The sequence below is a fragment of the Dasypus novemcinctus genome, chromosome 31, assembly GCF_030445035.2.
Source record: "Dasypus novemcinctus isolate mDasNov1 chromosome 31, mDasNov1.1.hap2, whole genome shotgun sequence".
NCBI lineage: Eukaryota > Metazoa > Chordata > Mammalia > Cingulata > Dasypodidae > Dasypus > Dasypus novemcinctus.
The window spans coordinates 19,685,430-19,713,093 of NC_080703.1; the positions used below are offsets into that span (position 1 = coordinate 19,685,430).

General features: G+C 35.7%; 1 protein-coding gene across 9 annotated transcripts in view; it reads right to left on the minus strand.

The window, feature by feature from the left end:
• GOLGA4 (golgin A4) overlaps positions 1-27,664 on the minus strand; it is a 148,231-nt gene that overhangs the window by 34,944 nt on the left and 85,623 nt on the right. For all 9 annotated transcript variants that reach the window (XM_071212816.1, XM_012530074.4, XM_071212814.1 and 6 more), the window contains 9 exons: positions 23,188-23,366; positions 19,532-19,663; positions 15,854-16,009; positions 9,475-13,712; positions 8,780-8,901; positions 8,210-8,340; positions 3,302-3,415; positions 1,419-1,439; positions 1,174-1,242 (listed from right to left, as the gene is read on the minus strand). In XM_071212816.1, the coding sequence (XP_071068917.1) occupies positions 1,174-1,242; positions 1,419-1,439; positions 3,302-3,415; positions 8,210-8,340; positions 8,780-8,901; positions 9,475-13,712; positions 15,854-16,009; positions 19,532-19,663; positions 23,188-23,366 (5,162 nt within the window). The remainder of the gene's footprint in view (positions 1-1,173; positions 1,243-1,418; positions 1,440-3,301; positions 3,416-8,209; positions 8,341-8,779; positions 8,902-9,474; positions 13,713-15,853; positions 16,010-19,531; positions 19,664-23,187; positions 23,367-27,664) is intronic.

A 27,664-nucleotide genomic window follows, 5' to 3' on the forward strand; every position in this document is an offset into this window, starting at 1 on the left:
CACATCCCAAAGATGTGAAAATGTGTTCACCCAGAAATGTGTAAGTCAATGTTTATAGCAGCACTAACCACAAAAATCAAAAAGTGGAAACAACCCAAATGCCTATCACCTGATGAATGGACAAACAAAATGTGGTATATACAAACAAGAAAATATTACTCAGCCATAAAAAGGAATGAAGTACTGACACATACTAAGACAACACAGATAAACCTTGACAGGATAATGCTAAATGAGCAGTCTGCTTAAAAATGGATAAAATGGTAACTTTCATGTGTATTTTCTCACAATAAAAAATCAGTACAAAAATCGTTAAACTAGGACAGTTCTGAAGATTTGAGCATGTTCAAAGAATTTTAAAGCAGTTATCTTGAGAATGGATGGGAAAAGCTAAACCACTTGGGAAACAGAAAAAAAAAGCAGCAAAAACTTAGTATCTGTCTTTATGAATTATTTAAAAGTTTTATTTTGAAATTTTTCAAATATAGAATGTATAGTACAGTTAACGCTCATATAGTTATCCATCACCCAGATTCAACACTTATCAAGTTTTTTGTCTGCATGAATTTTGAGAGAACTGGAAAATCCCTGAAGATTTGGCCTTCAAACTTAGCTTGCTGATTTGAGTCACTATCCTCAGAGTTTGAGAAAAAACCTTACTAATGATAGTGCAACACAAATACACATATACTGCTGTGTGCACGATTATGCATCCTTGTAGTTAAACACATCTGGTCCGATTTAAATGAAGTTACTGGACCATATATGGACAAATTAAATTAAATCATGACAATTTAACCACTAGCAAAAAATAGAAAAGACTGATAGCAGTGTATTTACCTTCTGATAAAACCAAATAGCAATTTCTTCTTAAAACTATAGTTATTACAAATTATACAAACACATATTGTTACCCAAAATCAGGAAGCACTAAAAATAACAGGATGCAAATGTTCTTGTTCAAATATATGTGATCAAGAATTTACAAGGCTATCTTCTAAAGCCTTTACATATGGAAATAAAATTTCCTGTTTAAGGCAGAAGGATTTCAAAGCCAATTATTAAATCAGTACTAAATCAATTATTTCTTTTAAAATTATCTAAATGAGATCCAAGTCCATACATAAAGGAAGGAAGGTAGTTCAAAATGAAAGGCACTAATTAGAACTATACCTGTTCTCTAAACTCTTGCTCTTTTAACTTTGAGTCACTGATAAGAGTAGTCTTCTGTGCTAGTTGTGTCTGAAAGAACAAAAAGTCAGGTCTGAAATGCACATAGGTTTCATCATTGCCTGAACACATTTCTATATTGTTAAGGAAAGTTTTCACTGTTAAAAGTCTCTCCATGTTTAAGTTAAAATGCAATGTTCCTGAAAATGCACTGCCTTTGATCAAATTCAGTGAAGCACTAGTCTTACCTGTAGCTCCGTAACTGTTACCTGAAAATGCAAAAGAAAAAAATGAGTGCATACATTAAAATCTACAAGTAAGCAAACAATAAAACAGAGAAATATGAAATTATAAGGATCAGTATTATAGTTTTAAGGCAGTGGTTAGATCTGAAATAAGGCAACTTTAAGTTTAAGCTTGGTTTCGTTTTGTTACACAAATTTATAATAGCCTAAGTACACAGAAATATAGGTGAACACAAAGAAAAAGGACTGGACTCCTAACAACAATTACGACTTGGAAAAGGGGAGGTGCCCAGCAGGGAGGGTAAAGGAGGATTTACATGTTTTATTCTATAAACTTCTGTTATTATAGGGGTCCTTTCACAACAAGAATATATTCATATATTATTTGTATACCTTTTAAAAATTAAACATATTAATGGCTATGTTAAGCATCTATGCCCTTTAGAAAAACTTCTGAAGCACTATTTCTGGGAATCTACCCTGAGCTATCTATCATTTATCACAAATTGTTTTTCATGGAACCCAATGCATGTATGCAATTCAAGATACCCTAGAAACACCAAAAGATGCTCAAGAAGGAACAGGATAGAAATTCATGAAGAATAAAGCAGAAAAAATATTTTCTGAGTAGAAATAAATAAAAAGGACATTCTGTTTCCTTTCTTATGACACAAGGTAAAGGACTCAAAAGATCTTCTGAATATTAGATGTTTCAAATACTCTGGCATTCTGGCACAGGTCAAAATGCCTCTATATGCAATATTAATACTTACTTTAATGTTAAAGGAAATGCTCATTTTAGTAAAATAAACGTATTCTTCTCATAGGAAGTAATACTTAACACCATCTGGTATAATCAAGTCATGACAGATTAGCCAGAAAAAAATATCTAACACAATAGAAATAGCTAGTAACTACTAAATAGAGAAGCAGTCCATTTCACTTGCTTAGTGTTTACAAATAAGGGCTATATACAATGTAGCACAGAACGGCAAAGCCCCCTCCTCTCTGAATTTGGGAAAGTCATCCATAAATTGCTTGTTTAGAAAATTGCTATCTGACAACTGCTCCTCTGGAAGGAATCCTCTACAATTCTCAAGATGAAGTCATGAAGAGTGCCCACCCACTTTCTCATGAGTGTTATGAAAAGATCACACTGGATGAGTAAGAATACCTGAGGAAGTAGAATGGTCAGGCTTCTCAACCTGGGGCCCACAGGTCCTGTTGGTGTGTGCTTGGTAGGGTACATGGGGCGGGGGGGGCAGCCGGAAGCAACAGAATAAATTTGGTCCATATTTCATAGCATCAACTTTACTTAAAGATTGGGATGATAAAAATGCCTGGATATGCAGTACCAGCTCTCTTTAAATTTAGTCCTCTTTTATAAAATAATCTCACTGCATCTGCATCTGGCCCATTACCCAATGAGAAAGGTAGAAATTACTGTCTTTATTGATGGTATATAATTTAAAACATCCCTTTTATGTGACTATTAGTATATACTATAGAGTAATATATAAAATTTCCATACATTTTTTAACACAAAATATAAAAATCTAATGCTTATGCCCCAAGGCTAAGAGGTTCACTCTCCCCTTGTCTTCAGAGAAGTACCGGTATACAGAAATGTCTAGGCTTTGAAGTCTGGAAGACTGAGTTTACATTCCCTCTGGAACATTTATTATTGGGGCTTGAACACTGTATTTAACCTCTTTGAAACTTATTTTCACTATTTGTACAATGGAGGCAAGAATATTTAGAATATTTCCCTTGAGAGGTTATTTTAGGATCAAATGAAGTAAATATGCATTGTTAGGAAAAGAGTAAAATAATGAAAGTCACAATATTTTGAAGAAATGGGTGAAGCAAACTCAAGTTCTTCTCACTTTATCATCGCTAAGGTTTTCCTCCTGTTGTAGCCTTTGCTGGTATTTCTTCTGCAGCTCCTCAAGTTGAGTCTGCAGGTCGACTACTTTTGCAGTCATTTCTTCTTCACGAGACTTTAGGATTAACAAAAAAAAGTGTTAATAAGCATACCAAAAGAACATTGTAGAGAGGCAACACATTACTGAGTAAACTAACTTTGAAAGGGGAAATAAAAGCCTAAACGGTTTTTGAGACATACACTACTGTTTTTATTTTAATTTATTACTGTGTTCTACACACTTTCCTTCATGGCCCACTTTTAACTCCAAGCCCTTTTTAATGTGGCTCACTATTTCTAGGATATTTGTTTTCCCACCCTCATTTCTTCTGTCTTTACCCCAGGAAGCTCACTAAGCAGGTTCTTTCCCTTTAAACTAGGGTTGCCAGGTTGAAGCAACAATCTGTGTATACCAGGACTATGAAAGAACTACAATTACAGAACTTATATTCAATGACTTTGGCCTTTTCTATATAGGGATTTAATTTCTAGAAAATAGTCATTAAACAAACAAAGAGATATGTATATACCCAGCACTGCTCAACCAGTTGGCAGGGGGTCACACTGATCACAAGAATTATGGAGGCTCCTCACAGCCCCCCCACCCCACTGGATGGGTTCTAAAATCAAGAAAATGGTACTGTGTTCAAGGGTCAGCAAACCTGCACATCTTATATACATTTACCCCCAAGCCACATCAGAGGTTCTTTACTAAAATATACTTTTGAAAAAAATTTGTTACTGTCCTATGTGTTGGTAATCATTGTAAATTTTTCATTTGCCCTAAACATTGTAAAAACAGACAAGGTTGCATTAGGAAAAGTAAAATGTGACTGATCAGGCAAATGTGACTGATCAGGCAAATGATCCTCTTGTAAAATAAAGGTGGCATACAAATTGTCCTCTAATTTGTTCTGACTACCCTAGTAAGAGGTTGCTGCCCAACCTTATATTCCCTCATTCTTTATCTTGGCAATCGTTTTGATTTATTATACAGAGCCAACTCAGACCTCTCCTCATTCTTATAAATTTTGCAATACTCTTTGTGCCAAGAGAACATTTGGAATTGGAATATTGATCTGACTTGAGTAATGAAGACAAGTGTTTGCTGAATAAGAAACATAACAGGAAAAACAAGCACAAGCAGGTATCTGATTTAACAGATGCTGACTTGCCAGAACCAAGAAACATCATTCTCAAAATCAAACAAACGAAAACAGATGGTTTGGCCCCATGGTACAAAACAAGGCAATGAACTATGGGACAATTTAAAAATATTACTTTAAATACACTTTTCATGAAACTTTCTTAGACTATTTGAAGAAGCACAAATCCTTCCTCTCACCATATGCAAAGTAAGGATGGCTCATAATTAGCCTCCTTATATAGCTACCCAGAGAGGCATATACTAACCTGCCCTCCACCTCTAAAACGTCATCAACCAATTGTAAACACATTACTGCCCTCGGTCTGGTTTACTGTTTTTATTCTATCTTGACATTTCCTGTGTGAGTATCTGCATCAATGATGGTCTAAGCTCATTTGAAAGGATCACCTTTGATGGCTACTTACTCAATTAGACCCAGATTTTTATGGCAATTAGCTATATCTGGCACTTCCTTTGACAGTTATGGGATGCCAATCTAAAGCAAGTTCTCGAAGAACCAGAAAAGGATTCTTAAAGTGCTATTTCTAGTTTAAGAAAAACTCTAATTTCCTTTGTAAAGGCTTTCCAGTCCTCTTGGAAAAAAATAACAATACTGCTTGTTCTGAAATAAAACCATATTGGTAAGAAAGAAAAGAAAAATTAGTTAAATTTAATCTTTATGCATATCCATGGAAATTATGTATTAGTCTAGTTATTACGCCAAAACCAAATACAGACAATATTAAGATGAATCTAGTTTTGTATTTAACATAGCTTTAGAAGCTACTTACTCTCAGTGATATTGCTCTCAGACAGGGATTAGGCTATTAGTTAAGCTCTCTTGCTTGTGAGTACCAAATTCTTCCTCTGAGATGTCACCAACCCCTCCTCCCAAATGAATTCTTCCCTGCCCTACCATGTGTCACTTCCTTCAAAGTTACCAAGTGTCCAGCAGATACCATGGATTAATGAATAACAAAATACCTGCCCACAATATGCTTATAGTCTAGGGTAGAGGGCAGATGCATTAATACATATATACACATATATAAGTACATAAATATACATATGCATGTATATACATGTGTGTATGACCAAAATTACATGCTATAAAGTAACAGAAATACAGATGCGTTTCAAGGGAATACAGATCAATTAATTCTATTTAAGTGGTTTTAAAAAATCTGAGAAGAGTATATTCAGCTACCTTTGGAATAAGTGAAAAAATAAGAATATATTTTATTTTTGTTTCTGATTGCATAAGGCAACACTGGAAGGCATATTACATAAGAAACTAACGGTCATTTGTGGAGGGACAAAGGGGATGGGACACAAAATACAGGGGCCAAGGATGGAGTGTATAGCATTCTCAAGTACATCTTTTTATTCTGTCTTTGAACCATATGAATATATTTGATCAAAGAATTGTTTTTCTTACATAAAAGTTAAATTTAAAACTTAATGAAATAGTGACACTTGCAATAGTTCATGACCTGTAAGAATGTGATCTTTAGATAGTAAACAGTAAAGACTAAGTAAGGTAAAGACAGTGAAGAACAAGCTAAAGCTGAATTTGGCTAGAACACGGACTGCATAGTAGGAGATACACTGGGAAAATGGGAAACCACTGGAAGTACTTACGAGAAGAAATGATCATTCAGCAATTTGTAAATGGGAGAATGATACAGAAGATGTTTCAGAATCAAAGCAAAAATGGCACTGCTAAGAATTACTGGTATCCCTTTTTAGTAATATTTGCATTTTTAAAAATTTTCTTCAAAACAGAGTATATATTCAGGGTGTTTAGATGGGGATAAGCCAACCCTAGGTTTAAAGTCTAAGGCTGCACTGTTCAATAGAGTATCAGCTAGTAGTCATCCTAGAACTATGACTAGTGAGTACTTGCAATGTGGCTAGTCCAAATAGAGATGTCCTATAAGTGTAAATATATACTAAATTACAAAGAATACCAAATATGAGTAAATTATCTCAATTTTTATACTGATTACATGTTGAAATAATATTTTGAATTAAATAAAATATATTAAAATAAAGTTCACCTGTTTCTTTTAATTTTTTTAAATTTTTTTTACAAAAACGTGGCTCACATTTGTGACTTGCATTATAGTTCTAATGAAGAGTGCTAAGGCACAGAAATGGGCTGGGGGAAGATCTCTACTTCCTGCCTACTTGCTCTACTACTCCAGACCTAAAGCTTGGAGGACCATTCCTCAGTTTCCCACCCGAGATTCAGAGGAACAATGCCGAAGGGCCCATTACCCCCTGCTTCCCCTACTCCCTTAAACCCCCCTCCAATGACCTCACTTTTTCCATTCCCAACTCCTCCACTCAGAGCCACCAGCGGTGCGTCACAGCCCTCAGGAAATCTACCATCTGTTACCCCACACATCCAGAGAGAGAGAAGTGGGTCAAAAAAAGGAGCGCTAGAGTTGTCGAACAGCATATCCCCTACAAATGAAGCTCCCTGACACCATCATCCACGATAAAGAACGTTTGCCTTCCTCAAGTTCCTTTCTTAGAGAGACATTTTTATTTATAAAATTAAAATAAAACATGACAGTAATGAAGAGTCACTCACTACGTGATTGCCTACGTGATTAGGGAAATCACTTAACTATGCCACACTTACTTTTCCTTCTGCAAAAAAAACAGATGAAGCTAAACTAGCTTTAATGTATGTTGCAATTTTAACATTCTCTTAAGCATTCAAGAAATAATGTATTTAAGTTTAGCACATACATACTCTATGGAAGAACAAGAAAATGTAAAATATTTAGATCTTTTCATAAAGAGATTTAAAGCTCAAAAATAAAACAAAGGTGGCATTTATAGGTATGTGTCACATCTCGGAATTTCAATCACTTCAATTACATTTAGAATAAGTCTTATTGGGAACTCTTCCTGGTTCAGAATTTTAAAGTTGCTATAGGTAGATCAGGCATGATTCTCTGATTTGTTCACTCTTAATTATTAAATGACTCTTGGCATATAGTGAAATAAGGCTTGCAGTTACCAAAGAATCTGCAACCTAACCAAGAATAATTTAAATTGTTTAACATTTTAAAATGTTCTGGAGTCCAAAGTACTCACTATCATCCATGGCTTATCTTTATACAAAAATGACAATGCTAATCCACTAGCAGCAGAATAAGTACTTTGAACTAGTTTCCAACTAAATATAAAAGCTGATGCATTCCATTTTATTTTTTCTTGCATGAAACTAACAAAAATCACTTGCAAATTGGGTAGGGATAAAGTTAACTGGACTTCTGAAGAATCCCAGCTAAGCAAAGCAGCCATAATCAAACATATACTAATTGTCCCATTATTTAGACTTCACCTAAGCACAAACTCCCATTCTTAGTCTCTGTCTCTCATAATTCAATCTAAATCTGTGAGAAAGACGGAGAAGAAAATCCATTCTTCCCTTTAGTAACTGATTGCTGATTTAATACCAGCAAGTGGACTTTATTGCCAGGTTAGCAGAATCTGATCAGGAAGCTACAATCCTGGTAGAAATCAATTAATCGCTTAATGAATCATCATATAGTAAAGAAGTACTAATTTGGACAATATTGAGGGAGGAAAAAAACAAAACCCTCTCTATTAGAAAAACTGGAAATCTGACAGCCCATTCTTCTTCGGTACTATCATGAAATCTATTACAGTTAAGTTTTTTAAAAAAGAAAGAAAATAAGGTACATCAAGGATTTCTTCGTATCTTTTGGCTGTTCTTCTTAGATCATCTTCTTTCTCTGCAATTTTTTTATGTAACTGATTTCTCTCTTCTTGATGGCTTCCCAAAAGTTCAGCCTCTACTTCCTGGGCCTTATCTAATAAAAAAAAAAATGGACACACACAAGAAAACACAGTAAGCGAGAATTAGTGTCTATGCCAATTTCAGTAACAACCCTCATTCCAAATTAATTTTTCTAATATTTAATTTGACATCATTGCAAGATGTTTACCAAGACATCTAGTCCAACAGTAATCAAATGATCAAACATAACCTCTCAAAGAACAAAAGAGTCTTTACAAGGTAATTAATTAGTTAATACTTTTAGATTTCTTTTAACTGTTCCTCCTCTCTTTAAGGTGGGTCAGCTCAGTCAGTGCTGCCTCCCATGAGAGAACTCTCTTGAGCAAGAATTGCTTTTTCTCCAGTTGTAATGACTTAAAGCACTTAGCACAAGTGCAAAAGAATAAGCTTATACTACAGATAGTATCTGCTGATTCTTACATGATCCTTATTGAATTTTGGATTTTACTTACCGATGGTTTCTTTTATAGTCATTTCCAGCTCCTGTTCCTTTTGTGCTAGCTGTGTATTAAACTCCCTCATCAGCTTTTTTAATGTGGAATTGTGCTTCAACTCAAGATCTTCCTGCTCCTGCCTGAATAACAAAAAGGCAAAGAGCTAATCACTGCTGTACAAAGAAGTTACAAAAACGAACGTGGTCTTCAAAACCCTGCATACAGTATGATCTCATTGGGATAAAAACAATTTTAAGAGAATGTATATGTGTCTATGTGTGTGTGTGTGTGGGGGGTGTCTCCAGGTGCAGAAAACTAATGGAAGAATACATCAACTGCAATTACCTCTAGTGAGTGGTCCTGGGGATTGGAGGGCTTTTCCTTCTCACTTTAAATTTTTCATCATATGTACCTATGTTACATAATAAAAATGCTAATAATAAAAATGATAAAATGAAAAGAAAATAATTAGTTGGATACATTCCTAATAACCATGATCTTGCATGCAAGGAAAGGTTTCCCCCTAAACAACGGACATGGAATCACCATTTTCTCTTGGCCTAAATTTTTATTTCTCATCAGTATTTAACTTAGTGGAATTATTGTTTAATACTTTGGCTGGGTAGAGCTCAAAATAACTATTAGGCACAGACACACAAAAAGAAAATTAAGGAGGACTGCCCTAATTATATTCATGATGAAATAAAACTTACTTGATTTTCTCTTCCATTTCTTGTTCATATTCTTTCTTTACTATATCCAATTCTTGCTGATGCTCCCTCCGCAACATTCGAAGGTCTTTCTGCAATTTAACGATCTCCTTGCCGAGCCTTTGCTTCTCCTTCTCTGCCCCTGCTAATTTAAACTCCAAGTCATTGTGTTGGGCCTCCAAGGTACTAAACAATTTGGTTTGGACTATATGTGATTTGGACTTTTCTTCAGCACTTTCTTCCAAAACTTCTGTGGGTTTATTTTTTCCACCCATCTGTTCTAAAGCCTGTAATTTCTCATATTTTGAGGTCAACTCTTCCATTTCAACTCTATGTACTTCCTTTTCTCTTACTAAGCAGGAATCCAGCTCTTTTATCTTTTGCTCCAAGATCTGACAGGTTAGCTCCTTCTCTTGGAGGATTTTCTGGACATCATCCACCATGTTCTCCGAGTTTTGCTTTGCCCCTATGTTATTTTCACCTCCCTCTTCTTTCATATATTGGGATACTATCAAAGAATATTTCTTGTTTTTTTCTTCAAGTTCTTCTTGAAGATGATCTATCATAACTTGATCCTTATGTTGCTTTGCTTCAGCATGTTCTAACTTTAGTAAGAGGTTCTGGTATTTGCACTGCATTTCAGAATGTAAGGAAATTGTCTCTTCTTTTTCCTGCTCTAGCCTCTGCAACAGTTTTTCTTTTTCAGTTAAATTTCTTTGTAAAATGCTAACTTTGTCTTCATATGCCTGCTGCATGCAGCCTTGTGAATCTGCTGCTTCTTGTTCAGTACATGCTGCCACATTTTTCACAGACCTGGAAACAATTGATGTTTCTGATTGAGGTGAACTTTCCACTGACTTAAGTTTTTCTTCCAAGATGTAAATTTCCCTCTCTCTTTCCTGCAATTTTGTATTTAGCTCACTCAAATGACTCTCTCTATCTTTTTTATACTGCTGCTCTTTCTCTTCCATTTGAGATAACAATTGCTTTTTGATGGCAGCAATTTTTTGTTCAGCCTTTCTCTTCAGTTCTGCTAATTTTGCAGTACTTTCTAACTCAAGTCTATCTTCCAGTGCCTTTAACTCCTCATCTTTGCTTTTCACACTTGCGTTCACATGTTCCAATTCCTTCTTCTTAATTTCAAATTCAGATTTCATGAAAGACACTTGCTTTTCCAGACTTAAGACTTTTTCTTCAGCTTCTTTAACCCTGTTGTCCTTCTCTTTTTCTAATTCTTGAACATGTTTAAGTTTCTGAACCAATTCTTTCTGTTCAATATCCTTTTGTTGATTGTAACTTTTAAGAACTTCATTTAAGGACTCAATTTCAATTGTCTTCTGAGAAATATGCTCTTCTAATTCCACAATTCTTGATGTTTGAGTTTTTAATTCAATCTCTAAATTACTCTCCTTTCTCTCCATCTTACTCTTATCTTCCATTTCACCCTTTAAACATTCAAATCTTTTATTTTTCTCATCAAGGTCTTCCTTCAGTAAATTTATTTGCTCATTCTTTTCATCAGCTTCCTTTGTTTTCACCTCAAGCTGCAACTGCAACTCTTTAATAGTATTTTGGTTTTGTGTCAATCTTGACTGTGCTTTCTTCTTCCATTCTGAGAATTTGTTGGAGCTGTGATCTACCTGCTCAAGTGCTGAAATTTTCTCTTTATTCAAAGTATCAACTTTCAAAGATAAATCCTGCACCTGATTCAGCAAATCACGTTGTTGTTCATCATACTGCTTACATAGTAATGAAATGCTTGCTTCTTTTTCAGCTAGGCTGATACTATTCTGAAGTTGAACACTCAAATCAGTTAGTTGCTTATTAAGACTATTGATCTCAGATTTTTTTTCTCTAAGTTCTTCTTTCATCAATGTGACAGCATTGATGTTTTCAGATAACTCTTTCTTCAGTTGTGTGATACAAGACTCCTTTTCAGATGCAGCCTGTTGCTGACTGCCTCCTTCCTTCTGTAAGGCTTCTTTTTCTGTTATAAGACCTTCAATATCAGCCTTCATACTCTTAATTTGATTTTCTTTTTCTTCTAACTGACGGGTAGCCTGTTGAAAAGAACTATTTAGTTTATTTTCCTCTTCTGTTAGTCGTGCAAGTTGTGCTTCTAATTCAGAAACTTTGCAACTTTGAATTAGTAGTATCTCCTTAACTTTATTTGTGTGGAGTTGACAATGGGAAATTCTAGAAAGAAGGACATTAATTTTACTATTACTAATACTGATGAGCTCATTTGTTTTAGCTTGCAATAAGGATTCAGTTTCCTTACAGTAAATATCTAGCTGTACTGTTAGCTCCTCAGAAAGTTTCTTGAATTCTAAGCTTTTGTCCTCTAGGCTTTTCTTAATTCTTTCATGCGATGATTTCAAACTCTGGAATTCTTCCTCTGTGGTTTTCAACTTGTCAGTCAACTCAGAAACTTTATGCTTATCTTTTTCTGCCAGTGTCTTCAGTTCATCTAGTTGCTCTTGAAGAAAACTATTTTCCTTCATAGAATGATTCAAATCAACCTCCAGCTTTTCAAGCTGTGTTTTTAGTTTAAGTTCATTTTGTGAGAGAGAATTCACATGAACAGACCTCTGCTTTAACTCTTCCCGTAATTCAGTTAATACTGTATCCTGCTTGACACCATCTTCCTTCAGCCATGCGATTTCCTTGTTCATCTCTTCTTTTTCACACCCAACTATGAGAATCTTTTGCTTCAGTTCTGCCACCTCTTGCTCTTTTTCCTGTAATTGAATTTCATGTTTTTCCTGAAGTTCATCAGCTTGCTGATGAAGTTTCTGTTCCCAGATTAAAATGACTCCATTAAGTTCTCGCTTATGCGCCTCAGTAAGACTTTCTATTTGCTCCTTTTGGTTTGTTTCCAGTTTTGACACTGCATCACTGATTCCAGCTGAGTTAGCCTGTGCCATTTCCAACATTTTGGCATTGAACTGTTTTTCTTTCTGACTAAGTTCTAGAACAGTATTTTCAAGCTCTTTTTTAAGTTTGGCTTCTTGATCTAGCAATTTCTTCTTTAATGTTTCTTGCATCTCCTTTGCTTTCTGCTTAATTTTTTCCATCTTTTTTTCTTGATTTTTCAATTTGGTTTCATATTCCTCATGCAAAATACTGATACTGTCCTCCTTGGCTGACAATTTCTGTTTGAGCATCTCAATTTCTTTACTCTGTCCTTCCCTCATTTGTAAAATCATATTTTCCTTTTCCAGCAAGATTTGCTTGGTCTTTTCCTGCTCTATGTTACTATCTTTAAGTTGGGACTCATAGAGTTGGGTTAAAGACTTTATTTTTTGCTCCATTTCACTATTCTGTTTTTCAAGTTGCTGCATTAAGTCCTGTACCCGGACTTTTTGAGCATCTAACTCAGTATTAGCATCTTTCTTTTGTGTTTCAACATCAGCTACCTGTTTAGTAAGAAGAATTCTTTCTGTTTCCAAATCCAACAACTTCTGCTGCAATTGGGTTAACTGTTCTTCATATGCTTTCGCCTGCTCATGTGTGTTATTCTGGTATGACTGAAAAAGATCCAGCTTAGCAGACACCTGCTGGAGTTCTCCTTCAGACCTTTTAATATCTGCTTCTAAATTTTCCACATGAGCCTGGTGCTCTTTCAAATGCTGGTCCTTTTCCTTCAGAAGAAGCCCAAGTTGATTAATTTCATCTTTTAATGCTTTCTCAGTTCTCTGGTTAGACATCTCTTGTTCTTTAATGATACTGTCAACTTGTTGCTGATGATGATTTTTCTGTTCATCCAGCTTGGCCTCTAACTCCTGCTTCACTTTATCTGCCTGATCCTTTAGTGTAGAAAGTTCTTCTTCTAGCTTGTGATGGGCATTTAATACTTCTGACAATTCAGAAGATAATGATTCCAGTTCTGTTTGTTTTACATCAAGCTTTTCTAAAGTCCTTTCATTCATCTCTTCTATGTGGGCCTGGAAGAATATTTCTTTGTCTTTCAACAATGTTTCTTTTTCTTCTTCATACTTTTCTCTAAGTTTTTCCATTTCAGTCTGATGCTGCTGCTTTAAGACTTGGAGTTTTTCAGTCCAAAGGTTATCCTGCTGCTGCTGCAGGCTTTCCAATTCTGTCTTGTGTTTTTCAACCATAACTGTTATTTCTTTATTGTGTTTATTTTTTTCAGCTTCCAAATGAATAGCTAAACCTTCTGATTGGTTTTTGCTTTCCTGCAAGCTTTTTTCCAAAGAACTTTCCAATTCAAGAATTCTCTGTTAATGAAAACAGATGTATTTTTATTAAAGTACATATTCATTTAATAACAATAATATACATGACATAATACCCACCTCTTACTTAAAGATTAAAAGGCAACTCTGTATACCATACCAAACACTAAAAAGGACAAATAATCCTTCTGTGTTCAAGAAATTATACAACAAATAAGTGAAAAGTTTCTATTTTTAACTCAACTCTTAATTTCAGATCCTTTTTGACATTATTTGGGTAACTATTTCAACTACCTGTATTTTCAAGAATATTCTAAATGAAGAGTCTAAGAGAAATAAATGAAAAAGGTAGAATTAAAAAAAAAACATAGATAAGAGTAACTGTAGAAGATGGATTTTTTTCCTGTGTTTTTTAAAAGGCCTACAATAGTGTTCTATCGATTTTACAATTTTTTTTTGGGAAAAAAAGTAATGTTTGTACTTTTTCCACTCCAAAAATTAGTTTTAAATGTTATTTCTTTTTTTTTTCAAAAAGAAGGAACTTAAACAGATTTTACCAAAGATTACTATTGTCTTGTGAAAATATCAACTTTGACTCTGAAGGGAAAATAGTTTTAATTAAGGCAGAACTATAGAACGTTAGAACTGGAAAAATCTTAAGATATCACTGAATCCAATCTACTGATGCGAAAGATAAGGAAATTAAGGTTCAATTAATTTATAAAGCAAGCAAGTAGAAGATCTAGGTTTCCTAAGTACCTACTGTCCTCTACCACACCACTGTTCGTAACTGTTGGAAATGGGAAAATAAAGCAGTTTCAAACTATGGGTAAGAAGTTTGTTTCACTGTCTAAATCAGAGCAAAAAGGCTTAAAAGTCTAAATAACACAAATCTTTTTATTCCAAACAGGTAGTACATTTCAAATATTGCTAAGGGGAAGAACCAAAGGATACCCTGAGACATATGTACAAATATGCTCATTACAGAATTAAGTTTATAACAGAAAAATGGAGAAAAACTTAACTGAAAGAGCAGGGCACTGGTGTAAATCACGCAAAGAGTGTGCCCTGTTAAGGAGAGCCACCCAGCATGAAAAAAGCACAGCCTGCCAAGGAGTGGCACCGCACACATGGAGAGCTGACACAGCAAGATGACACAACAAAAAGAAACACAGATTCCCAGTGCCGCTGACAAGAATACACGCGGACACAGAAGAACACACACCTAATGGACACAGAGAGCAAACAACTGGGCGTGGAAGGGGAGAGAAATAAAAATAAATAAAATTGTGATATATAAAGAGAATAAATTAAGTCCAGGATGTGGAAAGAGCTGAGAATAGATGGGCAGGTACACGCCAGCCAAGTGCTGCCTACAAAGTATGGCCACCTCCTAGAGCTCCAGGGTAAGTAATGACGTGAAGACGATGCAGAGCCTGAGTGAGACGCTGAGCTGAGTGAGTGACAGGCAGAAAGAGAAGCAGTTAAAGGCAGAACTGGGACCATCGTGACCCAAACACAGAGCCCAGAGTCAAAACAGCTCCCGTGAACAGCTCTTACTAGCAGGTACACATAAAGCTAACTCAGTAAAATAAAAGCTTCTCTACAGCTTAATACTAATACCGCCACCTACTAACCCATTTTCCAAACTAGTCCCTCCCTTACTGGCTTGCATCTGTTCAAATGTCCACCTCCTTACGTTTATTCATGGGAGGCTTGCTGTTTCAGGGGATACGTTACTGCTTCCTTTTGTAGCACTTCCTGATGCCAGCTCTAACCAGTTCTAGTCACCCAGCATGCTAAGCCCCCATGCTGAACATGCAGTATGCGACTAGGAATGGTTTATAACAGAGCATGCTCCACTTAACTCTGCCGATTGGCTCACATCATCTCACCTCATCTTTAGCTGCTCCCTTTAGTCCACCTTTCCCCAAAATGGATCTACACACCCTTCCCCGTCTGATCCGGGAGACAGATATGAGGAGTGCCTCCTGTCTCCTTGCTGGCCGACTTCCCAATAAAACTCTTTCTTGTCGCAACATCTTGGTATCACAGCATTGACTCCTGTGCTCACTGTGCAAATAAGCCCACTGGGTAGTAACAATACTAACCAGAGAGACGATAATAGTTTTCATATACAAATAATTTCACAGCTCTGGAACCTGAATATTACTTAAACTTACAGTTCTGTAAGTCTCTGCTTCTTGCTGAATGTCCCGAAGTTTATTTTCATTCTTTGTGAGAATTGCCTGTTTCTGCAACTCTAATTCTTCCAGGGCCAAAGACTCTTGCTGTTCTTTTTCTTGAGTAATCTTCAAATATTCTGATTGACTCTTTTCCTGTGCCAAAAACAATAATACCACCTTAGACCCACATAAATCGACAGCATTTTGAAAATATTTCCAGAGGAATCATTTCATTTGACCCTGGCATTGTCAGGTAAGGAATATCATCACCTCTCTCTTTTTATGTTCTAGTCCAAAGAAACAAGGCAATATAATATGGCTTGTCTAGTATGGTCTGGCCAATCTTTGCCACAATTACTATTGAAATAAAATTTTTTGTTCCAAGAACTCCACTAAGTCTGCTTTTTTCATTACTTAAAACATTTTGCAAAACTCCACCAAAAGATCATACAACTGTTGTCACCTCTGCACTCCAGAGATTGGTATTTCAACTCTAGGTCTAGAAACTAGATTCTCAAGTTTGTGAGAAATATCTCATTGTAATAAGGAACCCCATGTAGAAAACTAAACCAAATCAGAAGATTACTTGTGAATATATGGATTAGATGGAGGAAATTTCTATCAAACAAAGCCTACACAACCCTTTTTAGATGATCTGGGTTCCTTTACCACCCCATCAATTCTGAAAAGCTTCTCTATTGGTTTCCCTTATTATATATCAACATTCCCAAATAGTATTTACTATTTTCAGAAAAGAGGTTTAAGAGATCACTTTTAATATTTGGTGATTGTGGACTCCAGTTTAATAATGTACTTATCTAACCTATTGCTTAGGGTTCACATTGCCAACAGCAATATTTTCAGATTATAAAATTAATCACCAAAAAGACATATTCTGGTGAATCATAATACTTGAAGGACTACTTTTGAGTAAGTAGACTTATAAGAAAATATTAGTTCCTATAACATCAATTAAAAATATACTATCTTGTTTAAAGTAAACTACATTTTAAATGCATCTTTGCATGCCCATAAAAATAAAAAGGAAGTTTTAACAGTCTGTTGAATTTTGACTACCATCTCTAAGTTAAATTCTTTGAGAAACTAAGTAGAAAGGGGAGGGGAAAGGAACAAGCACACAACACATACATGTACGTCTGTCTTGCACTCTCTACCTGGAATATATCTGAATATATCAATTCCCAGAACACAGTATTAACAAGGACGATGCTATAGTTTTAGTGCCCCCAAAGGCCAATTACCACAGTGTGAAAATCTCATAGTAGTCTTTAATAAAAACAGGTACCTTTAGTGCCATTCCCTGCTTTACTTATGCCCTGCTTTGTTCCTTAATTTCCATGCCCTGATTTATGCTGCCCTGTAATAGTTTAAATATTTTTAAAAAGATTTTATTTATTCCCCACTGCCCGCATTGTTTGCACTCGATGTCTGCTCTGTCTACTCATCCTCTTTTTTTTTTTTAAGATTTATTTTTTATTTCTGTCCCCTTTCCCCCCAACCCAGTTGTCTGCTCTCTGTATCCCTTTGCTGTGTGTTCTTTTGTGGCTGCTTGCATTCTTGTCAGCAGCACTGGGAATCTGTGTTTCTTTTTGTTGCATCATCTTGTTGCATCAGCTCTCCGTGTGTGCAGCACCACTCCTGGGCAGGCTGCACTTTTGTCACACGGGGTGGCTCTCCTTGCAGGGCGCATTTCTTGTGCATGGGGCTCCCCTATGCGGGAGACACCCCTGTATGGCATGGCACTCCTTGCATGCATCAGCACTGTGTGTGGGCCAGCTTCACCACATGGGTCAGGAGGCCCTAGGTTTGAACCTTGGACCTCCCATGTGGTAGACAGATGCTCTATCCATTGAGCCAAATCCACTTCCCATGCTCATCCTCTTTTTAGGAGGCACTGAGAACTAAACCTGGGACCTCCCATGTGGGAGAGAACACTCAATCACTTGAGCCACCTCAGCTCCCTGCTTTGTCTCTCTTATTGTCTTTCCTCTTTGTGTCTCATTGTATCAGCTCACCACACCTACCCATCACGCCAGCTCCCTGTCTTGCTCGTCTTCTCTAGGAGGCACCAGGAACTGAATCTGGGACCTCCCATGTAGTAGGCAGGAGCTCAATTGCTTGAGCCACATCCACTTCCCTAAATATTTTTGTCAACTGTTTTAAACCTTTTCTGGACCAACATGGAATACAAATATGTGCCCATATACATGTAAATTTTATGACCACAGACTAAACCTCTAACTTCAGCCAATCTGACACTGCAAATCCATGTTCCTATTTTCCCCAAGAAGCAGATTAGAGAAATTTGCTGACTCAGTTCAAGAATCACTGCTGGGAAGTGGTTATCGCTCAGTGGCTGAGCGCCTGCATCCCTTGTATAAGGTCCCAGGTTCAATTGTTGGTACCTCCTAAAAACAGAGTATCAGATCCAATTGAGAGTGAAAAAAATGTATAAAAGAAAGGAGATTAAAATTTAAAATAGTATTCCTCATATTTCTGAACTGGAAGTTTTAAAATTACATGTGTTACCTTATGAATAACAACTTTATATAAAAAAATCAAAGGAACATTTTTTACTTTAACATATTTTACGATACCTGGTATCAAAGGCTTTTTAAAATTGAAGAAAAACATTTTTGTTTTAAACTTTTAAATATACTATGCCCAAAAATCTTTCACATCTGGCTGTCATTTTGGTTAGTTAAGTTGGTTGTTTTACATTTTGTCTCACTGTTTAGATATCATATGGATTGAAAATTACTAGAATTGTTCTACTTGAAATGAAAACTATTGATCGCTTTCATTTTTCCTTCTTTGAAATGCATTTCAGAAAACTTTCTGGGGAAGCGGACTTGGCCCAGTGGATAGGGCATCTGTCTACCACATGGGAGGTCCGTGGTTCAAACCCCAGCCGGTGTGGAGCTGGCCCACATGCAGTGCTGATGCGGCGCGCAAGGAGTGCCCTGCCACACCGGGGTGCCCCTGCATAGAGGAGCCCCATGCGCAAGGAGTGTGCCCCATAGGGAGAGCCACCCAGCGTGGGAGTGGCACCGCACACACGGAGAGCTGACGCAGCAAGATGACACAACAAAAAGAGACACAGATTCCCATGCCCTGACAACAACAGAAGCCGACAAAAGAAGAACACGCAGCAAATGGACACAGAGAACAGACAACTGGGGCGGGGGTGGGGGGTGGGGGGGGAAGGGAAAGAAACAAATAAAAAATAAATCTTAAGGAAAAAAAAAAAGAAAACTTTTTGAGCCCGGGGCTCTGGGCTCTGGGTGCAGTCAGTCTAGTGAGTTTTAGACCTTGTTCCTCCATTCCACAGGCACTGGCTTGCTCTTTAATCAACCTATTATCTCCTTTAGTCCTCCCTAATCACAGCCTACTGCCAGACAGGAGTAGGATGAAAAGACAACACACAAACTGATTAATGAAAGTTTGTTAAGTCACACAATTTAATTTTCACACAATTCTAAGCTAACAAATTCTGACAGCTTTATTCCTACCTACTTTTTATACTCTCTACATACCCAAAATGGCCAAGGCTGCTAATTGACCTCAAACTGGGCGGCAGGGGTGAGGGGATAGCAAATCTATAACTTCTGCGAAGTTCGCCTACAGCGAAAAAAAAAAAAGCAGGTAACTTACAAGAGCTATTCTCATTTGTTCCTGAAATTCCCTTTCCCGGTTTTGAAACTTCTCGGTCAGTTCTTGCTCTTTGCTGGCTAGCTCCTTTTCATGAAGCTTCTGCAGTTTAAGAATTTGTTCTTCTGAGGATTTCTGAAAATCATCCAAACAGAGTGAAAACAACCAGAGCAACATATGTAACGCCACAACTAAAACATAAATACTTTAAAACATCAGAATATCTTTCCCACATAAATCTAGAGTAATAAAGTTGCAATAATTAAAAGAAGAGTAGTTTTTATTCCTCATTTAAGGCATAGGAAGCTGCTGCTGCTGCTGCTGCTGCTGCTGCTGCTGCAGTAGCCAAGTCCTACAGAGCTTGAGTCTACTTCCTTGTCCTGCAGGTATGTTACGTGGCTCACCAGCAGGATAGGTAATCCAAGTGCGGGATAAGGATAATTTCAGAGCAGATGCTTGACTGTGGTAAAAAGCTGCCCTGGGTGCACCAATCTAAGTATGTCACAGCTTTCCAGGAACATACTATTTATTTAAAAGTCATGGCCTCTGTACATGTATGTCTATAGCAGCATTATTCACAATAGCTAAAAGATGGAAACACCCCAAGTATCATGAACAGATGAGTGGATAAACAAAATGTGCTACTGTACTATAGACATACAATATTCCACAGCAAAAAGGAATGAAGTTCTGATACTTGCTACAACATGGATGGACCTCGAAGATATCACATTTAATAAAATAGACTAGACACAAGAGGATAGTGTATGATTCCTTTTATATGTATATCGAGAATAGTGAAATTCACAGTCAGATAAAAGATTAGAGGTTACCTGTGGTAATGAGGAGTTACTGCTTCATGGGGATAGAGTCTCTTTTTGGGGTGATGAAAAGATTTTGGTAATGGATGGTGATGAGGGCAGCACAACATTGTGAATGTAATTAAAGCACTGAATTGTACACTTAAAATAGGATATTTTGTGGTACATATATTGTAAATACATATGACTACAATAGAATATTAAGCGTATTGATATATGTAACATTAACAAAATAATTGATAGGTAATGTGGAACCACAAATTGAAAAATTTTTAAGTATCAGCCTTGTTCTTAGTTAGGAAGACTCAGTCTCATAAAAATGTTAAACCTCCCTAAATAAATACACAAATATAATAGAATCAAATAAAACTGCCAAAAGAATGGGGGGGAACAGTCACTAGGCAAGTTTACTGAAAAGTAAACATGTAAGAATAGCCAATATTCTTCTGAAAAATAAAAATTAATAAAGGGAGGTTACCAGATAGTAAAATATATAAAGCTAGAGTAATAACTGAAGTAATTTAAGTACATGGTCAGGCAAAGCAATGGAATAGCAAAGAGAATCAGAAAAAAACTCCCACCTTCAATGTAATAATTTAGTATGCAATAAAAATAGTATAGCATATCAGAGGGAGAAAGTGGATTATTAAATAAATGATCTGGAGATAACTTGATAGTCATCTGGAAAACAATTACGTTGGAGTCCTACCTCACTATTCAAAATAAATTTCAATTGAGTCACAGATTTAACCATAAAAAATGAAAGCATAGAAGTGCCAGAAGAATAGAATTTTTTTTAATGATCTCAGGATTGAGCATTTGGTTTAAAGTAGAATACATAATCCAGATAGTATTTAAGGAAAAGGCTAATAAATTCAATTACTGGGAAAAGAAAAATGTTCTGCAAGGTCATAACAAATCATAACAAAAAGCAAATTGAAAAAAAATATTTGTATAAAAGGACTCCATCTCCAAAGGGCTAATACCCACTAGAAGTAATAAGCTTCTATAACTTAACAAGAAAGAAAACAATAATCCATTAGGAAAATGAGTCACAGATTTGGCCAGGCAACTCAAAGAGAAAAACTATGTTCATCATACTTGTTAAGAGATATGCACATTAAAATCACAATGGTATCACTTTTCTCTTTTAACTTTTTTTTACGCTTGAAAGGATAAAACAGTTGGGTAACACCATTTTGGAGAGGGGGAAAAGATTCTAATACCCTGCTTGTGAGTGTAAACTGTCCTTCCTAGAGCTTGAAGCAACTAGGCAGCGTTAAAAAAACAACAACAACAACAACGAAAAAACTCACATATAATTTTTGTCTGAGTAATATTCAACTTCTCAGAATCTGTCCTACAAAAATACACATGAGCAAATATGTATAAGGGCAGTCACAATTTGCAATAGCAAAAAATGAAAACCTAAATATCTATCAACAGTTCATCAGTCTCCCACTGATGGATATTCAGACAATGAATGGGATAGTCATACAATAGAGTTCTATGTACCTTTAGAACAAATAGGGCAGCTCTTTATCAGTGGGTAAGAAACAATCTCTAAGAGAGATAATTAAGCAGAAAAAGCAAAATACAGAACTATATATATAACATGCTACCTTTTGTACTTAAAGAGTGAGAGGATATAAAAACTAAAAGAGAAATTACATAGAGAGACTACCTCTTGGAAGGATATCCAGAAAGAAAACAACTATAGAGGAAACTTAGGGGTTAGAATAGGAGGGAACTTTACTTTTCACTATGGACTCTTTTTATCTTTTTATTTTTATACAATATACCCATATTATTACCTTTCAAAATAACTTGCCAGTTATCTTTTAAGTTGTCAGATACCATGGTGACATTATTATATAGAATGACTGTTCTTTTAAAAAATTAAAATACAATCTTTTATATGCAGTAATGGGTCACAAATAATTTCTACTTTGAAAGCTATCTCTAATTCTGCAGAAGAAAATATATGCATGAAAATAATTTAATATCTGTATGCATTCATATAATACACACCAAGTACTCATAAAAGCACAGAAACTTAACTAGGGAGTTGTAAAACTAAACACAGCCATTGAAATTCAAGCCTCAACTGCTCAGATCTATATTTTACCTTTAGCTTAATGGCCATAATCAAACATCAAGTATATAAATGGCCAATCAGTAAAAGAACAGGATTAAATGGGCTTAGGAAAAAAGGCAAAAATGACAAGAGAGAAAACAGACAAGCCAAAGCAGAGAAAAATGGGTGGGGGAGGGAGCTATGAGCAGAGAAGGGCAGGATAATGACATTCACATAATCTCAAAAAAAGGAAACCTATGGATTTGAAAAATTCATTCATTTTTAAAACAAACCTTTTCAAGAAGCTAATTTTTAAAATGAGGTTTATCTATATTTTATAATGATCCTTTAAAACATTTAGAAAAAGCTAATCTAGCCCTTCATTCACTTACGGCCACACTCCTTGAAGCACACATTAAACCAAGTGCCTACTTGTCAGGTTCTACAGCAGATAAGCTACTGAAGCAGCCTCCCTTCAAGGAGCCTGGAGCCAGGGAACCTAAAGCAGTAAAGGCACATCTCAAGTTTATGATATGGGCCACCTGAATAGAAAGCAAAACTTAAAAGAATCCAAAGAATGACCTAAGGTAGTCAATTCATTTCTCGATCAAAGTGCTTTTTTCCCTATAGCCTGAATATCTTGAAAAAACCCATGGTCTAAAGTACAGATTAACTCTTCTTTGCAATCAAAGATCAAAAGGAAAACATCGGACTTAAGTTATAAAATTATTATTCCCATTTCAATCTAGAATTATTCTTACTTTCATTATATCAACAACCTCCTGTTTCACCCGACTTAATTCCTGTTGCAGACTGATGCGTTCCTCCTCACTTGTTTTTTCAATAGCTTTTATCTGTTCATCCATTTCTGTCTTCATTTTTTTCCGTGCTTCTTCTGTTTTTTGGGCTGTACTCAAGGCTTTTTCAAGTTCCTCAAAAGCTATAAGGAAAACAATAGAAAACAAGTATCTCAAGAAATACTATCATTGGACTACAGTGTTTTACATTCAGTTCATAGGAACTAAGAGAAGCAGCAGCAGGGCAGGTTAAAACTTTGGTCATGATTTTAAGCCCAGAGATATTTCCGAGTTTTTCAACAAAATCACAAGGAATGTCCATTCACCAAAACCAATGTGTCATTGAGTTGTGGGTTTGGATCTTAGAACTGTTTACATGAGCCTAAGGGCAGAGGCCTGAAAAAAAATACTAAATTACTAAAGATTTTCCAACTCTCCCCACTCGTGTCCTTATGAAGATAAAATTCAAAGAAATTAAGACTTGTCCCTACTTCTGTACCATATACTTTCAATTGTTTTTTGTTTGCATACAGTTCTTAACCTAGTCATTGTCAATAATTAGATAATATTATTGTATACTGACTAGAACATGTTTAAGAATGGAAAAATGATTCTTTGGAAAATCTTATTTCTAAAAGCATCTTAACGATATAATAAAAGAGCAGGGCAAATTTTTTTTTAACATTTACTGGCTGAATTACACATTAAAACAATGTGTCTTGACATGAAACCAACTACAAGTATGGGTTTCTAACTAGGGCTGTTTTGGTTAACCAGAAAAAAAACATTACCTGCTATGACAGTATATGGAAAGGCACTACCAGGAGGGAGTTTGTGGGTGAGATGAGTAAGAATTCAGGCCCTGAAAAAAATAATCATCTAAGCCTGCTAGAGTAAAAAGATCTTTAAGGAGGCCAAATAGCTCACCCATCACCAAACAAAATAATATAGGATAGATGCAACAGAAATATATATGTGTGTTTATGTATATGTGTGTATATAAGCATGGATATGTACATACGTGTATGCACGTGTGCATATATACATGTTTATTATTTGACATAATGGTACCATGAGAAAATCCTACTTCTACTGTCATCCTAGATCACTTCCTTTAGTTGCTCATGGAATAGAAAACCCTAAACTTCCCTTTCCACAGAGATAGCCTATAAACAAAACATCAACTTTCAGGATGGGTTTTTATCCTATTAAGAAATATGAAGTCCAGAAGAGACAGTTTTGACATATGTAGTATTTTCACTCCCAGTAACATATGTAAGAACTCCAATCTATGGCATCTCAGAAAAGTATTTTTAATTGACCACAATTTGCTTAGCAGACAGTGGTTTGGGCTCAGGAATTACATACCTGAAGACAAACATCCGTTCTAAAGTATTTTTTAAGGACACATTGCACTAGGTACACAAAAGGGCTTAGTTCTGGTAATGACTAGGAAACACAACTTACATTTTGCTCAGCATTAAAAATAAGTAAAATAAAATAAAATAATAAAATAAATAAATAAAGCAAGCTTCTCTGGCAACTGGTTTTTTTTTTTTTAAAGATTTATTTATTTATTTAATTCCCCTCCCTCCCCCCGGTTGTCTGTTCTCTGTTGTCTGTTTGCTGCGTCTTGTTTCTTTGTCGGCTTCTGTTGTCGTCAGCGGCACAGGAAGTGTGGGCGGCACTATTCCTGGGCAGGCTGCACTTTCTTTCGCGCTGGGCGGCTCTCCTTACGGGGGCGCACTCCTTGCGCGTGGGGCTCCCCTACGCGGGGGACACCCCTGCGTGGCGCGGCACTCCTTGCACGCATCAGCACTGCGCATGGAAAGCTCCGCACGGGTCAAGGGTCAAGGGGGCCCGGGGTTTGAACCGCGGACCTCCCATGTGGTAGACGGACGCCCTAACTCCTGGGCCAAGTCCGTTTCCCTACAACTGGGTATTTTTTATCTATATATATATTTTTAAAACCGAGCCAATGTATTTACTGCATATGACCAAAGTATGAAACTGATAAATAATAAATTCTAAGTTTCAAATAAGTATTAATTAGCTAAAATTATTTTCAAAGACTCTAACATTACTAGCATATGACTGAAAACATCAAAATGATCATTTTTAGACAAAAGTATATTGGGAAATAAAACACTAAAAGGAAAATATTATCTTTGCTTTATTCAGACAATCTTATACTATAAATTCTAGTGTCAAGCATACAGAAATAATTAACTCTTCCTGATAACAGAAAAATAATTCCCTCACTTAAAAACTTAGTCAAGTAAAGTGAGCAATTACAGGATTATATGAAAGAGGGCTTACTGTTTAATTTGTGCTGAACTTAAACATGGGAAAGAAAAAAAAGAAGAACTGATTTTTAAAAAAATGTTTGGATGTCATCAGTACCTTTTCATTATCGTTATTATTCAGAATGTAAAATGTGTTTGAGAACTTCTAAGCACTTCACAGAAATATCTAAATCAGGTTCTGGTAGGCCTAAAAGATAGCCTTCAATACTTTTCCAGCAAAATAGAGTTTAAATTAAAGGTTTCTGTCAATTAAGCAAAATAAAACAATACAATTATATAGTCAATACCAAGTTAAATTCCTTTGTTTCTATCTTTTAAATTCCAGAATCCAGCAGAGTATAAAAATAAATGTAGTGCTCTCACTTTCTCAAATTAAAAAAAAAGTCCCAAAGTTCCTATTTAGATAAAATTTTCTTGTATTTAAGTTTTTAATCACTTCAGTAAATTTTAGAATATTATGCTATATTTATTTTGCTATTATTATATTATATTTATTTTGCTATTATTATGCTAATATTTAGAATATTATACTCTATATTAGTGTTTAATTCACTAAAATAGTTTTCCTAATTCACCTGATTTTTCATTGTATAATGATTAAAGGACAGATCTGGTTCCATAGTTTTAATCTAAATTTAATTATTTTCTCCCACTTTCCACCACTGTGTCAGAAAACCATTTAATATCTTTCAATCAATATCCTCATTCAAATGTAATAAGTGAGGTATACGAATTTTCCAATAGATGAGAAATCAACTTTAATATATAGGCTTGATGACAGATCTTTAAAATTGGATTTAATGAGCAGTCTTTACCTTGAAGTATATTAAATTAAAAAACTAATAATGCTGACATTGATCAAAATCAGTTGAGCAATAGTATATCTCACTAAATCAGAATTTCTGAACCAATCAATTACGGATGGCTTATAACACAACAAAATGCAACACATTTTACCTCTGATACAGAAACAAAAACTCACTGTTTTCCATTTCTATTGCTTTAAGGAAATTCTAAGTACTGACAAAAAAAGCATTAAAACATATTGCATATATCCACATATAAAGACCATATTTCAAATTTATTCTGGATTGTACACTATACCACAAATGAAGCCACTTGCTTACAGGAAATCTGTCTCCAACAGCAAGTCCCATTTCAATGTTTAAGGAGGATATAATGAGCGTTTATTTACTAACCAGAAACGTTTCACATTCTGATCTCACATTACCAGGCAGAGCAGGTGGTGTCCACAGTCTGTGATATTCTAAAAATGAAGTCCCCGCTCTTCCCAAACTGAAACTATTCTAGGATTTTAATGCAAATACTAAAGAAGCACGTTCTGAATGTCTACATAATTTATCGTTCAATTGCCAAGAAAGGAAAAGTGAGTGAAAAGAAAGAAAGCGTGCATCAGCCACAGCTCACGGGTCTGCTGCCAACATGCAGGAGTCGCGCAGGAAACCACAGTCACAGCACACATCAACAGGACGGCTAAGCACGAACTGCCCAACTGCCGACCAAGGTTGCAAGAACATGTGTTCTTCCAAGGCAAAATTCAATGTATCTCAGGCAATTTTTATTAGGACAAACAAACCAAAAATCATAATTTGAAAATACTTCTGGGCAAAACTGAAATTCTATCTATTATGGAATTAAGATGTCCAGAAACTGCATGAACCTTAAGCATGTACTCTGTTGGTTAAGTAAAATGTGCAGCAGGCCTTTTTTGTTAGCTCCCCTCGCTTTGCACTTTAAACAAGGCTAATTCACAGCCATGGGAAGAATTATAAAGATAGACAAATGTTCATTGTAAAAGTTAAATCAAAAAGGGTGGCAAACTACAGCTCAATAATCCAACCATTCAGTCCTCAAATATTTATCTCATTTTTACCATCTGCCAAACAGATGCTAGGAATAAGATGCTATAAAAGAAAATGTTTCATGAAAAGATAGCTGAAATAGTTAGAAGGAGGGAGTAAGCATAAAACAATCAATCTTTAGGTGAAGGTAAGAAGAATGTGGCATTTGCTTCTGCCACCCCACCACCTTTTCCTCTCCTCATCCTCAGCGACATTACCAATTATAAAAACAAATGCCAGAATTCAGAGGTTCCAGGTAGTATTAAGTTTTGT